Here is a 14,284-nt window from a genome sequence, read left to right on the forward strand (position 1 = left end):
TTTGATCAAAGAGAATTCCACAGTGCAGCTATGGGTGTCAAAAATATGTTTTATTTAAACAGCTGCCCAAAAAATCCAAAGCAAATCATTTTAAAAACAGAGCTTTCTCCTTTCCAGAGAGTTTCAGCATGTAATTTATTCCTCTCCATCCCTGATACCATCAATAGGGGGTAAAAGGCAGCATGTGTGTCAAGAGCAGAGGAGAGACATTGGAGCTAGAAGAAGCAGTTCCTGGATTCCTCAGATGGTGGGAGATAATAACTACCGCCTGCATAACTGCTCTAGAGCAACGGGAATGGTGGAAGTAAGCACTGTGGTCACTTTTAGATAATGCTCACAGGGAAGGCGGGCAGCGGGCGGCGGGCGGTGGCCTGTGGGTGAGCAGGGTTGTCTGCCTGTGAACAGTGTAGTTACCAGAAGAAAGGCAAGCAAGTGTGTGAAGCTCCAGGATACACTGCAACCGTGAGGAATGCCAACTATCGATCTCCTAGACCCTAGGCTGTGCTAACCAGAGACTGTCAGCCTCCCCATTCCTGTGGTAGAAAAGAGGGGGCAGTGAGTAAAACTGGTGGGAGAGGACAAATTGGAGCACAAAAAGGAACTAAATTGAGAGGATAGGGGAGGAGAGAAACAGGAGTTCAATAACAAGGGAGAGAGGGACTTCCAAGGTGTGGGCGGGGAGAGAAAGATGGAGAAATCTCACAGAGCTTTAGGGAAAGGATCAGGGACAGGCAGAAACTGGAGGCCAAAGGAACAGACAGAACATCCTCCCAAGCAGGGGAGTGAAACAGCTGCTGTTCTCCTAACACCACTTGGGGACTTCCACATAAGTGGACTTGCTAAATTAAAAAAAAAATCTGTTTTGGGGTAGAGGATTTGTGGGGATGAAGGGTCATGGGGGCTGCCCCAGGTTTGCATCAGTACCCCAACTTCTGGGGGTCTGCCTAGACCCTTGAGTCCCTCATTTAGAATGCCTAAGGGAAACAAGCCCCACTCTCTAGTAAGGGAATTTGAGCAGCCCCAGGCCCTGCAGAAGAGTCTATTCAGAATTGTTTTTACAAGGCTACATTTGGAATTCCAGCACAGAAGCAGCCTGCTAAAGTGAAACACGCAGGGAGTGAAAAAAAGCCAACCCTAAACAAGTCTAATCGCATTGTCCAAGCTGAGGGGAATGCAAAAGAGAAACCAACAACATGGGGGCTTTAGAGGTATAAAATGCTTTCATCTTGTGCAAATCCCCACTGCTGTCAGTTACACAGGGAAGGAACTTGGTTTGATATATATTTTCACCTGGCTGTGTCTGTAAGGCAGCGTTCAGTGTCTTTCCCGTAGGGAGTGGTGGATTCTGCTGTGCAGTTCAGTGAGTCATCCACGCTGATGCTCATCCCAAATGTGTTGGATGCTACCCCTGGAAGGGTACGTGTTCTCAAGCAGGTCACTGGAGCACTAGGTTCCCCAGGCTCTCAGCTCTGGGAGCTGGCGGTGGCCGCTCCTGACAAGGCAGTGGAACCGTGGGGAGGGCAGTGGCAGCTGCTGCTGCTGCCACAGTTACAGCTGGAGTCTCTCCTCTGGGCAGCACTGAGCGCACAGAGCGCCTGAATTCCTCATTCTTCCAGGTGTAGAGGAGTGGGTTGAATGCAGACAGGGAGCAGAAGAGCAGCCAGCTGGTCACCTGCAGTGCCTGGGGCACAGAGGGCAGGAAGAAGCCCAGCAGGCTCACCCAGACTATGGGCTGGGTGTCCAGAAGGAAGACAAAACACAGGAGCAACACAGAGATACTGCTGAGGCGCCGCTGAAGACGGCGGGCTGGAGGTGGGGCAGCAGGGAAGGGCAGCTGGTGCAACAGGTGGAAATTGAGGACGCTGACCCGTTTGACACTGATCCGCACTCGTCTCATGATGCCTAGGTAGCAATGGAGCAGCAGTGCGGTCTGGCTGAGCATGGCCAGTGCTACCACCAGGCCTGTGTAGTGTGAACTGCTGCTGGCACTGCTGATCTCCTGCTGGGATGATTGCGGTGAGAGCCATTGTGTCCAAAGCCCAGGTAACAGAAGCACCAAAAGCAGGGCGAGTCCCCAGGAAAGTCCAATCATCCACCCTGTGCGCCTCTGCTGATAGAGCGCCTGGTAGGTGCCAGGTGCCTTGGTGATCAGCACATACCGGTTGAGGGCCACCAGCAGGTGGGAGAGCAAGGAGACAGTGAGGCCAAGTCCAAGAAGCCCACCCCACAGCAGTTGGTATTCTGCTGAGTGAACAGAAGAGGAGCTAGCGGGCAGCAGCCCCAGGACCACTTCTTGTGGCATCCAGAGGGCACAGACACACAGGTCAGCTACACAGCCGTTCACAATGAAGGCGTTGCTGGTGGTTTGCAGCTTCTTGAAGGAGAAGACCAGATAAATGACCATGACATTGGACAAGGTCCCCACAATGGCTAACAGGGAATAGATGAGAGACAAGGAGATTCTGGTCCCTGGGGATTCTTCACACAGCAGCAGCAGAGAGGAGCTTGTGCTCCAGACAGAAGAGGATGAAAAGTTGGGCATCTTGTTGAATGCAGCTCAGCTTTGAGTCCTGTAGGCAAATGCCATCCACTTGTGGTCAGGAGGCCGTGAAGCAGAGACACAGACCATGCAGCAGAAGAGAAGCCAGAGCATTCAAGTAGGAGAATCCACAGCAAGTAGCAAGCATCTTTCAGAGCAGGCAAGATCCAGAGCAGGCAAGTAGCAGGGATGGTTCAGAGCAGGCAGCTAGCAGCAGCCAGAGCAGGCAGTTACTAATGGGAGATCCAGAACAGGCAGTCAGCGTCAGGTCCACTGCAGCAGCAAGCAGGGTTGGTTCAATGCATGCATCAAGTAAGGCTAGTTCAGGCCAGGATGCTCCAGCTGTGAAAATACCAAGGGAAGCAGCACTCTGCAATCAACAGCAAGAAGAGCAGCAGCAGCAGATATGAAGGCTTGCAGCGTTTTTTCTGCACTACAGTACGTACACTGTACATCACTCCAGGAAAATTCAGCCCTTCTGCTCTTCATGAATTATTCAGCAGATTTCCTACTTGCAAAAGCAGAAGAGAAGAAATTCAGGTTGCTCTGAAAATATTACAATTACACTGATTAATTTTTCTCCCTGCCTCACCAGCTTCTTGGTTCTACCAGTACTTTCTATTTACACACCACCTTTCATCCTGAGTAAGCTTCACAGACTTGGATAGATTTAATCCACCTGCCTCTCAAAAACAGTCCATCTGAGGGACAAACTCCCGTGCTAGCCATTCACTTTAACTGATTTCTTTTGATTCACTTTGTCAGGAAGCATTCTGCATATCTATAAAAATTATTTTTAAATAAGTATAAATTTAGAGCAGGTTTCTAGTAGCAACATGCCCTTTAATTAACCCCCCTCATTTATTATATATGACACCTTGTCAAAAATACTTTTTGTTCTAGGGAGGTAAGTCTCAACGGCATATAATCTTAGTGGTGTGGTGGGAGCAAGGAAATGACGGCTGTGGAGTACATGGAAATTCATTACACGTCCTCTGTGCTGGATCTATCACGACTCTCCACTGTGAAGAATTTAGTATGACAAACACAGTCCCTGACCTCACAGCCCCTACTCCCATGAATAATCCCACCGAAGGCACATGATGAAGTTTTCTAGAACAGGAACCTGATACAAGCAAGTGCGAGTTCCAGACTTGACACCACAAACTGGTATGAATTCCACCCAAAGACATTCTCTGGCCTGCTGAGGGTTATCAGGTGCAGCATAGGGATGAAAAGAGGCTAACTAGAGATTCAGTTTTTTCACCACAGTGGCACACAGAGAAGCATGTTTGGCTCTGTATCTCCACAGCTGAGGGCATACTGGGCATGGGAGATCCACTTGCATGAAGAGACAAAACAGCTCTTTTGTAATGGGTGTCTTAGATGGTGTTACTGTATAACAGTGCATACTTACACAACCCCTTCCACACAAGCCCTATGAGAATAAAACATTTTGCTGCACATGCATTTCACATTATCCCAATGAGAAGATAAAAGAACAAAGCATGGGGGGGCGCAGTTATTGGTTGTATTGCTTAGTGGCTGCTTTATGGTGCGCTGTTACTATGATGGTTAGTATCTTATAAAAACCTTGGTAGAAGGTAGAGTGGAGGCCCTCATAGTGCGCCCAAAGCCACAGCAATGGCTCTCCAGCTCTACAGACTTATAGAAAAATGTGACCATAAACTAAAGTAACCATTTTGGACTTAATGTCTTAAAGGGTGCAGTGTGTTGGGTGGGGGGGGGGCAGAGGGGAACACCTTCCAGTTTTGCAGTACCCAGAAATATCAGCATGCCTGTATTTCTGGACTGAAGTACTTTCACTCATCGGTATCTAAAAAGTCTCGGCCACAGTCCTGTGAATCTGACTCACACCATCCCTTTTTCCATCCAGCATGGAATAATCTAACCAACAGTTACAAAAAGTGTATTGGTTACATTACCAAAACTCCTGTTCCCAAGCAATCTGCTGGAGAAGCTGGCCAAAGGGTATAAGAAGTCTATCAAACTGAAGGAAATAGTCTGGACTTGGCTCAGTCTGGCTTTATACCAAGCTATGGGTCTTAAACCTTTCTAGTAACTGATGAATGATCTCCTATTAAATGATGGCGTGCAGGCATCCATCAGCATGCTCCTGATACAATGTTCTGCACTGTCGATCATGTGATATTGTTGTCCCACCAGAGTGAGGGTGGCATGGGTTGACAGAAATGAGCTAAGACAGGTCGGCTGCCTCTCCCCAGGGAGGATTCACTGCTATGATGTGAAGTAGCATTTCCATTACCGGACACATGCCAAACACTCTTTTATTTGCGAAGCTCCACAAAGATCAACTCTTTGCTGGTCCTTTTCACTAAGTACCTACAGCCACCATGTGAACTGGCTGATGAGCTTCCAACCACAACATCAACTGCTTTTGTTGTCCTGCAATCAGCCAATTCAGCCCCTAGTTTAGGAGTGATCCTAGATGCCTCTCATAGTAACATCTGCATAGTAACTTTCTAGCAGCTCTGGAGAGCTAGGAGGCTGTATATCATTCTCGCAGATGTTGATTATTCAAGCCTGAACCACCTCCTGTCTGGACTACAGTATTGAGACATACCTGGACATGAAGCTTTCTGCATTTAGGAGACTCCAAATGGAATATTGGTCTAAACGGGTACAACTTGCTCAAGGAGGACAGGCAAGGGGAAAATACAGAAGGTGCTGTCATATATTAAAAATGTGCACACTTAGATTGTGGTTGAGATGGAAATAGGAGACAGACTTATTGAAGGTCCCTGGGTAAGGATAAACAGGATAAAGGTTGTGTAATAGGAGTGTACTGCAGACCACTTAATCAGAAGGAAGAGGTGAAAAGGTTTCCCCCCCAAAAAAACCCCAAAATTATCCAAAGCAAAGGAATTGGTAGTGGGGGGGGGGACTTCCACTACTCAGATATCTGTTGGGTAAATAACACAGCAAGGCACAGATTATCCATTAGTTCTTGGAATGAAGTGGCGACAATTTTTTTATTTCAGAAAGTGGAACCACCTTGCAGAGGAGCGACTGTTCTAGATTTGATTTTGATAAATAGGGAGGAACTGGTTGAAAATTTTAAAGTGGAAGGCAGCTTGGATGAAAGTGATCATGAAATGGCAACATTCATGATTCTAAAGAATGATAGTAGGGAGAACAACAAAATAAAGCCAATGGATTTCATGAAGATAGATTTCAGCAAATTGAAAATCAGGACTTTAATGGGATCAAAAAAGGACTAGATAAATTCATGGAGGTTAGATCTATCAATGGCTATTAGCCAGGATGGACAAGAATGGTGTCCCTAGTCTCTCTTTGTCAGAGGCTGGAAATGAATGACAGGAGCGGGATTACTCAATGACTACCTTTTCTGTTCACTGCCTCTGGGGCATCTGGTATTGGCCACTGTTGAAAGACAGGATATTGGGCTAGATGGACCTCTGGTCTGACCCAGTATGGCTGTTTTTATGTTCTTATGAAGAGACATCTAAACGATTAGTTATTTCGTTTGAACAGTCATGGAAGGCATGAGAGAACCCAGAAAATGGAAAAGGGCAACTATAGGCCCCATCTATAAAAATGGAATAAAGACAACCCAGAAGTCAGTCAGCTTAACTTATGTATCAGGGAAGATAATGGAGCAAATATGGCATCAGTTTGCAAACATCTAGAAAATAATATGGTGATAAGTAATAGCAATGGATTTGTCAAGAACAAATCACGTCAAACCAACCTGAAAGTTGTTTGTTTTGGTTTGTTTTTTTTGACAGGATAACATGCATTGTGGGTGGGGGGAAATTGTGGAGATGGTATACCCAGACTTTAGTAAGCTTTTGATGATCTCACATCACATCAGTCTCACATGATCTTCTCATTAACGGTTTGTTTCCTCCTTGCTTCCCTTTAAACTGCTGCCAGAGTGCCACTCTGCACACTCCATGCACCTGTAAGGGCTGAGGAGTGCTATGCTCTGGGCGGTGCCAGGGGCTGGCTGCTATCAGCCTTGTCCCTTCTGCCCAAGGCCCCACCCCTTCTGGGACCACGGAACTGCCCCCCCACCCACCTCACCCAGGGGCCTGCAGAGGCTTTCGGTGCTGCTGTGTGGGAATGAAAGCCACCTGTTCCAGGAGACATCTCTGGGAGTTGAGTGAAAAGCTTCTTGGGACTTCCCCTTCTGTCCCCCACCCATGTGTTCTAGGACACCAGGGAAAGAAGGCTATGGAACTTGGGAAGGAGGGGAGGTGTTTTATCGTAGGATGCATGGGTACTCTCTGCACCACGTTTGCTTGGACCTCTACCCAGTGCCTCATCAGCTCTTCTCATCTCACCCTACATCTTACACTCAAATGCCTTGCACGCTCTCTTGTCCTCCTGTTCAGTGTAACGATCTCTAGCAGTGTTCCTCGCCATGCATTCAGCTGAGCTCTAGCTGTGTGGGCAGATTGCATGAACTCATTAAACACTTCATTCTATGTATGTTTTCCTCACCTTCTGATCTGTGACAGCTGAAGTGCAGGAGGAGCAGGGGGAGAAGGTAACAGACTCTTCGTTCCAGTTGTATTGGGAAAAAAAAGGACAGACTTTAAAAGAGATACATTGTAAAACACAGATGTTTAACTCTTTTATAACGAAGCACTGTGCTGCACAAAAGGCACATGCTAAGTACAAGGCCAACATTTTCATTTTACACTCGGTGCCTACCAGGCTGGTAGAGGAAGCAGCACAGCACAGGGAAGTTTAGTTTGGTGGCAGGTATGGTGAGCAACAGGCTGGGGTTCTGGTTCTTTTGCTTCCACTTTGAAAACGTGTGAAAGAGCACTTGCAAAGTATGGCCTTCATGGATATCTAGACATCCGTGTTTGCAGATTGGGGGCTCTGTTTGCTAGGCCACCGGCAAGGGGTGGGGGCAACTGGGTGGGAGTGTAGAGGGCCATGAGTTCAGTGTGTTTGCCCCTCCCCTGTTCCCAACAGCATGGCTGTTCTCTGGGATGATCCCTTCAAGTTCCTTGCAAACAGGGCAGCTAACCTGGGTCATGATTTGTTGGGGATGAGCAAATGGAGGTGGATTCGTATCGAGTACAGAACTTCTATTTCATTCAGGTTGCCATGCATATCAGTCTTCTCCAGATCATGCTAGGGAGTGGATGCTGACTGACTGAATGTACCCAGAAGCCTGGATCTTATGCTGCTATGTTTTGTGCTGCAATGATCCCAGGTCACATACTGCTTGATCGGCATGGGAAGGTAGCCTACCGTGATTTAGGTGACCATCTGTCCCTTTTTCGGCGGAACAGCCCTGTGTATTTTGGGTGCCCTTTTGGTGTCCCAATTGATTTTGCAAAAGGGGCTAATTGCCCTGTATTTTACAGTGGTTCACCGGCTTCCCCCACCTGGGGGAGCTGGGAGCCAGACGATGCAGCAACTCAGCTGCTGCCTGGCTTACCACAGCCCAGGGAATTCAGAAGCTTCACTGGTGGGATTGCAGTCCTGTTCCCGGTGCCCCACATAGGGTGACCATCCATCCCATTTTGACTGAGATGGGGGTCATTTCCCATGTCCCATATATGGTCAGGGGAGATATGGTCACCCTAATTGGGGAAGGCACAATAAGATAGTTTTTGAGAAGGATTAAAGAGTAACTCTCGGAGAGCTTTGTAGCAATGTGCAGGGAGGATTCCCGCTCCATCTCCAGACAGATTAACAAATTTTCCGCAGAGCCCACATTGTATAGGCAGACTCATCGCCACTGTACCCCACAGGGCAAATCAAACAGACTAAACCAAATACACTGAACCACTGTAGCATGATTACAAATGTGAACTCACCTGAAGTGCCCTCCCCACAATCAGGGCCCAGCAGCAATAAGTCCTGGGAAAGGATTGGCTCCAAAGTTAGGAAAAGGTCCTGGCTGTCAGTGAGACTGGATTCTCCACTCATCTTGTCCATTCTCCTCCCCATCTACAATGTTCTCTTTGTTGTTGCCCATGGCTGCCTGAAGAGTTGCTTGGGAAATACCTGGAGAAAGTTTGGGGACAGTGGTTGGGTCCCACCCAGTATCCCATGCAGCTGCTCGCAGCAGTATGTCTGAGGCTCTGACCTGGACTGACCATTTGTTTCCTTTGTCTTCTGGTATGCTTGCCTGAACCCCTTTATTTTCATGCAGCACTGCTAGGTGTCCTGGCTGTAACCTTTTCCCACCATGCCTTGTGCACTTTTGGCATAGATATCAGTGTTTCTTCTGCTGCTTTGTAGTTCTGCTTCCAGAGACTCTTCTCCCCACACATCAATCACATCCCATATCTCTTCCATGCACCATGCTGGCGTTCACTTGTGTTGCCCCAGAGGTTCAGAAAAACAAACACTGTTAATGCAGCTGGTCGGAATCAATGTCCCTTTGAGAAGACCAATCCGGCCCCTCTACCCATATGTTTCCAGTGAACCAGCATTTAAAATTCCCTTTCCACACCCATGTAATAGTAAAGAAAATGGAGAGTATCAGAGTGAAATAGGTTGTTGTTATTGAAGGGTAATTTACAGAGTAGGGATGAGGAAAACCCGACACAACTAATAAACCCAAATAACAAACAGTGGAAACAAACAGAACAAAACAATCCCGTGGTTAGGTGAAAACTAATGGTAAGTATACCCCAAATACATTAATCTTTCCCATTGTTTACAGGATCTTAGCAGCGATTGCAGTGGTGTCCAGGACCTGCAACCCTTGGCTTAGTTAGAAAATTGCAGTTAGGAAATCACTGCGGCTCCACTGATGTCACTGGAATTCTACTGAAGAGGAACTGCAGCTGGATGGGAAGTTGTCTGGATGGTGGATGGACGGTGTCCCTCTTCTTTCTGCCAGGTGCTTCTGGGCCTTTCCTTTGATATTAGATGGTAAACGGGAGGAATTTGTATACATGCTGCCACTAAGGCAGACAGCAACCAGCTGATGTCAACACAGTCTTTATAAAGGTTCTAAGGGAGGACAAGCTTGAGCCCATGTGACCTTTTTGCTGGTAAGACTCTGAGGTAAATACAATTTTGGGGTGCCCAAGGTGGGAAAAACCAGTTCAGTCCTGTTACTCAGCAGTCAGTCTGAGGTCAAAGCCCTGCAAATTGAGACTCCATTTTGAATTATTGTTCATGCAAATAAAAACACACAAATATACCGCAACACTTGTAACTCTAGACATTCATGGTCAGGTGTGCTGCTGGGCTTGTCACACTGTCCAAATAGTAAACATTTTTCAGGGCTTTCCCTGTGTACCTGGGAGAGCAGCGGAGTTGAAAGTGCTGGCCAGAGCTGTCACATTTGAGTGCTGTAGAACACCTCCCAGAGTCCAAGAATATCAACTTTAACAGCATTACATCTGCACTACCCCAAAGGCTACCTTGTGAGGTTGAATTTAGCACTACTCTCTTCTTCCTCAAGGAGGAATACAGAAATCTACTTTAAACACTGTTAAAGTCAGCAGAAGGGTCTTGGTGGTGTACACTCATTAAATATAAAAATCAACCTAATCTGGATAAATTTGACCTAAACATGTAGTGTAGATGAGGCCCAAATCATAAAAATAACAACCTCTCATTACCAGGTGGAGGGCTGATACAACCTTTTAGCCAGTCCTGATCGCTTTCCCCAGCATACTTTCAAAATCATATATCAATGTAAAGTTAAAGAATTTGTGTAAATTGAACACCAGAAGCATATAACTTTTCTATAGTGTTAATGATGAAGCAAAACTACAGAATCTTCATTTTCTTCGATATTAGAATGTCTTGCAGAGCTTTCCCTCAGATAATTCTGTTAATTCTTCCTCACTCTCTTAGGGTCTGATTCCCCTACTTCCCCTCTAGGGCCCAGGTGCCTTTCCTCAAAAGTCTGACTCAGGGTGGGGGTGTCATCTGACCACTAGCCGTTTCCCTCTTAAAAGGCCAGCAACACCTTGTGACAAGAATTTTGTGGAGGTTCCAGAGGAGACCGTGCTTCATACAACCTGACCGTGGTGGATAAGTTATGGCACATGTGTTAATAAAGGCAAAAAGCAGTGTTTTTCCATGTGTTTTTGAATAAGATGGGGACTGTACACTCAAACACTGTACAGAGTTTATTGCCTTCCATGTCATAATGAATCAACTAATGCATCAGAATGACAGGTCCAAATAAAGGGGTGCAATTTCAGATTTTAGATCAGCATTTCATTTTTAGTATCTGGCTTAAGCCTGTAGTAATTTGGTACATGTCCAACATGTGCCATCCATTACTTGGTTGAATTCAGGGAGACAGACCTTCTTCATTGCACACAAGTACCCACACTACTGAAAGTAATATAAATATCTAGAGATCTGAATTCAGGGGTGTCCACTTCTATTCCTGGCCCAGCTGCTACCCTAAAGCATGGACTTAGGAAAGTTAACAGCCTCTCCGCAAACAGCAAACACTTTATCTGCCACAACAGCACTGTGCAGATTAGTTCCATCTCAACACAATATAGGTGCTAAGCATCCTTATCAAAGGAGAACTGTATTTAGACCTGCCTGTGGTCAGAAGTCAGCCTTCTCCAAAGGAGAGTATGTTTTCTCCTTCTGCAGCTCTTCTGGACACAGAGCCTGCTATTGGGAAGAATATGGGAGCAAAGTACGCTCTTTTGTACACATGAATGAACAAAAGTAGTATCTTTAATAACTGTCCTTGTATACAGGTCATTTGTTCAAACATACGACAAATTTCACTATAGCATTGTTCTTTTTATAATCACCATATTACTACATTGTTGACTGAACACAGCCTCAGACACTCACAATGAAGACACCTCTGGCTCTCACTTTTTCTAAAGAGAAAAATCTTTCTGTACCAAATTCTTTTTCTTTAATTCAAGTTCTCTCTTAAAATGCATTCTACACGGGAATAGAATTAAGGTCTTTTAAGAAATCACTTTGATATTCTGTAATAAAGAGTCAACTATATTCTTGTGCAATAACTGACAAAAGCCAGAATAAAATGTGAGTAAGAGAGAAGAAAGAACAAAAGAGGCAGCTGAGTTATATAAGAATCACATTCTTTTATTGTTAATTAGCAGTGTCTACACTTCAAAATAGAACAAAATATATATTTTATGAGGGCAAACTATTCATAACAAAATACAAACAACTTTATAGGAGGTAGAATTACCTTACAATTAACCTAAAATCATTTATATATAGTAGATCACTATTTGTGTGTGTACGCACTCATAAACAGATGCTAGCTGGTGTATGTATATGGCACACATACACAAAGCTATTGCATATAAAATTTATTCAGTGATTTAAACAGCTGCATTCAACATGGTTTATGTAACTACAGGAATTTTCATTATGACTGTTTCCCTTCAAAATGTGATCTAAACGCATGATTTTTTCATAACAAAACACTAGATTACCATAACTACATTTCCTGCTCCCTACCCTCCTGCTTGTGCTTACCTGTACTTTTATTCAGATTAGCCCACCCAATGTACTTTAGCGTTGAGGACCAAATGTTTAGTCAAATATTCCCTCTTCAGCTTTCTATAGCTAGTTAAAAGACTTATACCTGGCCAGTCTGTGCATTTTATTTCTGAATTCTGAATCATTACTGGTCATTCATTTCAGAATCAAATTAGTGTACTTTTGCTAAAGCACTTTCTTATTTTGCAGATATATGTACATGATGATACCACCAAGACACTTTCTCCAATAAATATAGGAGAAATAGATCCATTATAGTAAAGTACTGCAACCCTCATCTGCTACCATTGTTTGAAATGCTTTAACTAAGTTTTATTCCCAATTAATGACAAACAGATCTATGTTTAAGACGGTCTTTACCACTGATGAAATTAGTTTGGTGTAATAATAATTAAAAGGTTGACTACATGTCTGGTTAGCTAAGAGCAAATCGGGAGAAAATGTGTATAAAATATACTAATTTATGTGCAAATTTAATGCAAATAGTATTTTCCTCCCACGATGAAATATGTTGCAGCATTCTTCTATTCAAGTTGCACATCTAGCCATTGTTATAAAAAGGTATGAAACACCTTCCAATTTAATGGACTCACACTGCTTCCATCAGTTCTGAATTTGTTTTTTCTTTTTATGCACAGTTTAAATGCACAGAAGAAGTTTAATTCTGATTTATGTTTGATTTTAAAACTATTACAACACAATGTAGGGTAGACTAAATGGTTCACACATTAGCAATGCTGAAAGTAAAACACTAAGACTAAAATGTCCCTTTAAAATAAATTATCGGAGGAAAACATTAGTAGTATAGCAGAATATTATCTGTATTCTTTTTCATTTCAAAGGGAGAACAGCATAGGAATGTTGGGGTCTCCCTAATCCACAAGCAGCTATTTTAAGTTCCTTTTAGGATGACCATTTTGAATATTACCAGCTGACAGCTGAAAGGGAAAACATTAATGATATGCCAAGTTCTATCAGATATTACAACTAACGAATTTCCCAGATAAGTTACTTAAAGCAGATTAGTTGCCCAAAATAATAAAACTGAGTTTGAAGTAGTGACAGTGGATCCATCAAATAAAACCAAAATGGTTTTGTTCATAAAATATTTAAACCTTAAAATATAATTAAAATATTATTTTTGGTAGCAAAGAAGTGAAGAAACCTAAATCAAAATATATTCTAATTTTTACATAATTATATATATATTTATAGTTTACCAAAATATTCTTTTTCTTAATACATACATATTTTAACACTGTATACACAAACGTAATTTATAAATGCATTATTGAAATCCATTAGAAATGCCCTCAAGTCAGACTCAAAATTAAATTTTTCCATCTGCATACAAAACTGTTGCAAATTTTATAACTTTAGCTTCAGTGCATGTGCAGTAGTCATTAACCAGAAATCTCTGGTGGCTCAAAGTCTCTCCTGAACATCCTAGTTTAATGTTTTAATTTATTTAGGGATGAAGGGTTCTCCTCTCAGTGAGCAGTTTCTTTCCCTCAACATTCCTCCTCCATGAAGAAATGGGATTTTAAGAGTTGAGCAGCTTTCATCGAAGCAGCAAGGCTTTAGTACTGAACATATTCAGACTGAAGGGACTGTTGCAGAGGAGAAACAGAAGCTGGTATTAAAATTCAATTTCAGAGACGTCATTTTAAACATCAAACACAACCTGTATCTTCATTTCCAGAAATTAATATTTCTATGAGAAAAAACAAAGAGATTAATCCACAGAGGAAAGCAAGAATGTTCCACGGTGTGCTGTACATAGGTAAAAATGAATGTATTTTTGGACTGTAATATAGCAAATGCTCAAAAAATAGGAAAGTGCTATGTAAAACAGATGCATCTTTTATATAGGCAGATTTATATTTATTAGTTTTCCTTGGTTAGTTTATGCTAAAATGTCAGGTAATACAATTATTTTTAAATGTTTATAGGTATCAAGATGTTTGTGAGTAACTGGGATACAAAATCCTTTAAAAATGTAACTGGAGTTATCCTTTTATATAATTCACTACATTTTAATTCAACTATTTTTAATCCAGAGAATTCTAAAAGGTTTTTTTTCAAAATGAAAATCTTTTGAAATTCAAATACAAAATACACAGGCAGTATAATACCTTTAAAACTGAGCTCAATAGAAAAAATGTGATTGCAGTTATTGTGATTTAATTTCATTCTCTCTCAAACAATGAAAATGAAAATGCTACAAAAATTTACAAT

At 43.2% G+C, this 14,284-nt stretch overlaps 2 protein-coding genes across 5 annotated transcripts in view; both read right to left on the reverse strand.

Annotated features, from left to right (window-relative positions):
• Positions 1-1,435: 1,435 nt before the first annotated feature.
• Positions 1,436-2,542, reverse strand: GPR88 (G protein-coupled receptor 88). Its single transcript, XM_075003370.1, has one exon. The coding sequence runs from the start codon at positions 2,540-2,542 to the stop codon at positions 1,436-1,438; it is 1,107 nt and encodes a 368-aa protein (XP_074859471.1).
• Positions 2,543-11,636: 9,094 nt separating this feature from the next.
• CDC14A (cell division cycle 14A) overlaps positions 11,637-14,284 on the reverse strand; it is a 165,040-nt gene continuing 162,392 nt past the window's right edge. For 3 of the 4 annotated variants that reach the window (XM_075002730.1, XM_075002727.1, XM_075002729.1), the window contains one exon: positions 11,637-13,656. In XM_075002730.1, the coding sequence (XP_074858831.1) occupies positions 13,608-13,656 (49 nt within the window). In that variant the 3' untranslated portion in view covers positions 11,637-13,607. Of the gene's footprint in view, positions 13,761-14,284 lie in introns of all 4 variants that reach the window. The other variant, XM_075002728.1, reaches the window with a different exon arrangement.

Source organism: Carettochelys insculpta, chromosome 9 (assembly GCF_033958435.1).
Source record: "Carettochelys insculpta isolate YL-2023 chromosome 9, ASM3395843v1, whole genome shotgun sequence".
NCBI classification, from domain to species: domain Eukaryota; kingdom Metazoa; phylum Chordata; order Testudines; family Carettochelyidae; genus Carettochelys; species Carettochelys insculpta.

Bases quoted from the DNA above. Each gene is read 5' to 3' on its own strand.
- GPR88 (XM_075003370.1), bottom strand. From the start codon at position 2,542: ATGCCCAACTTTTCATCCTCTTCTGTCTGGAGCACAAGCTCCTCTCTG.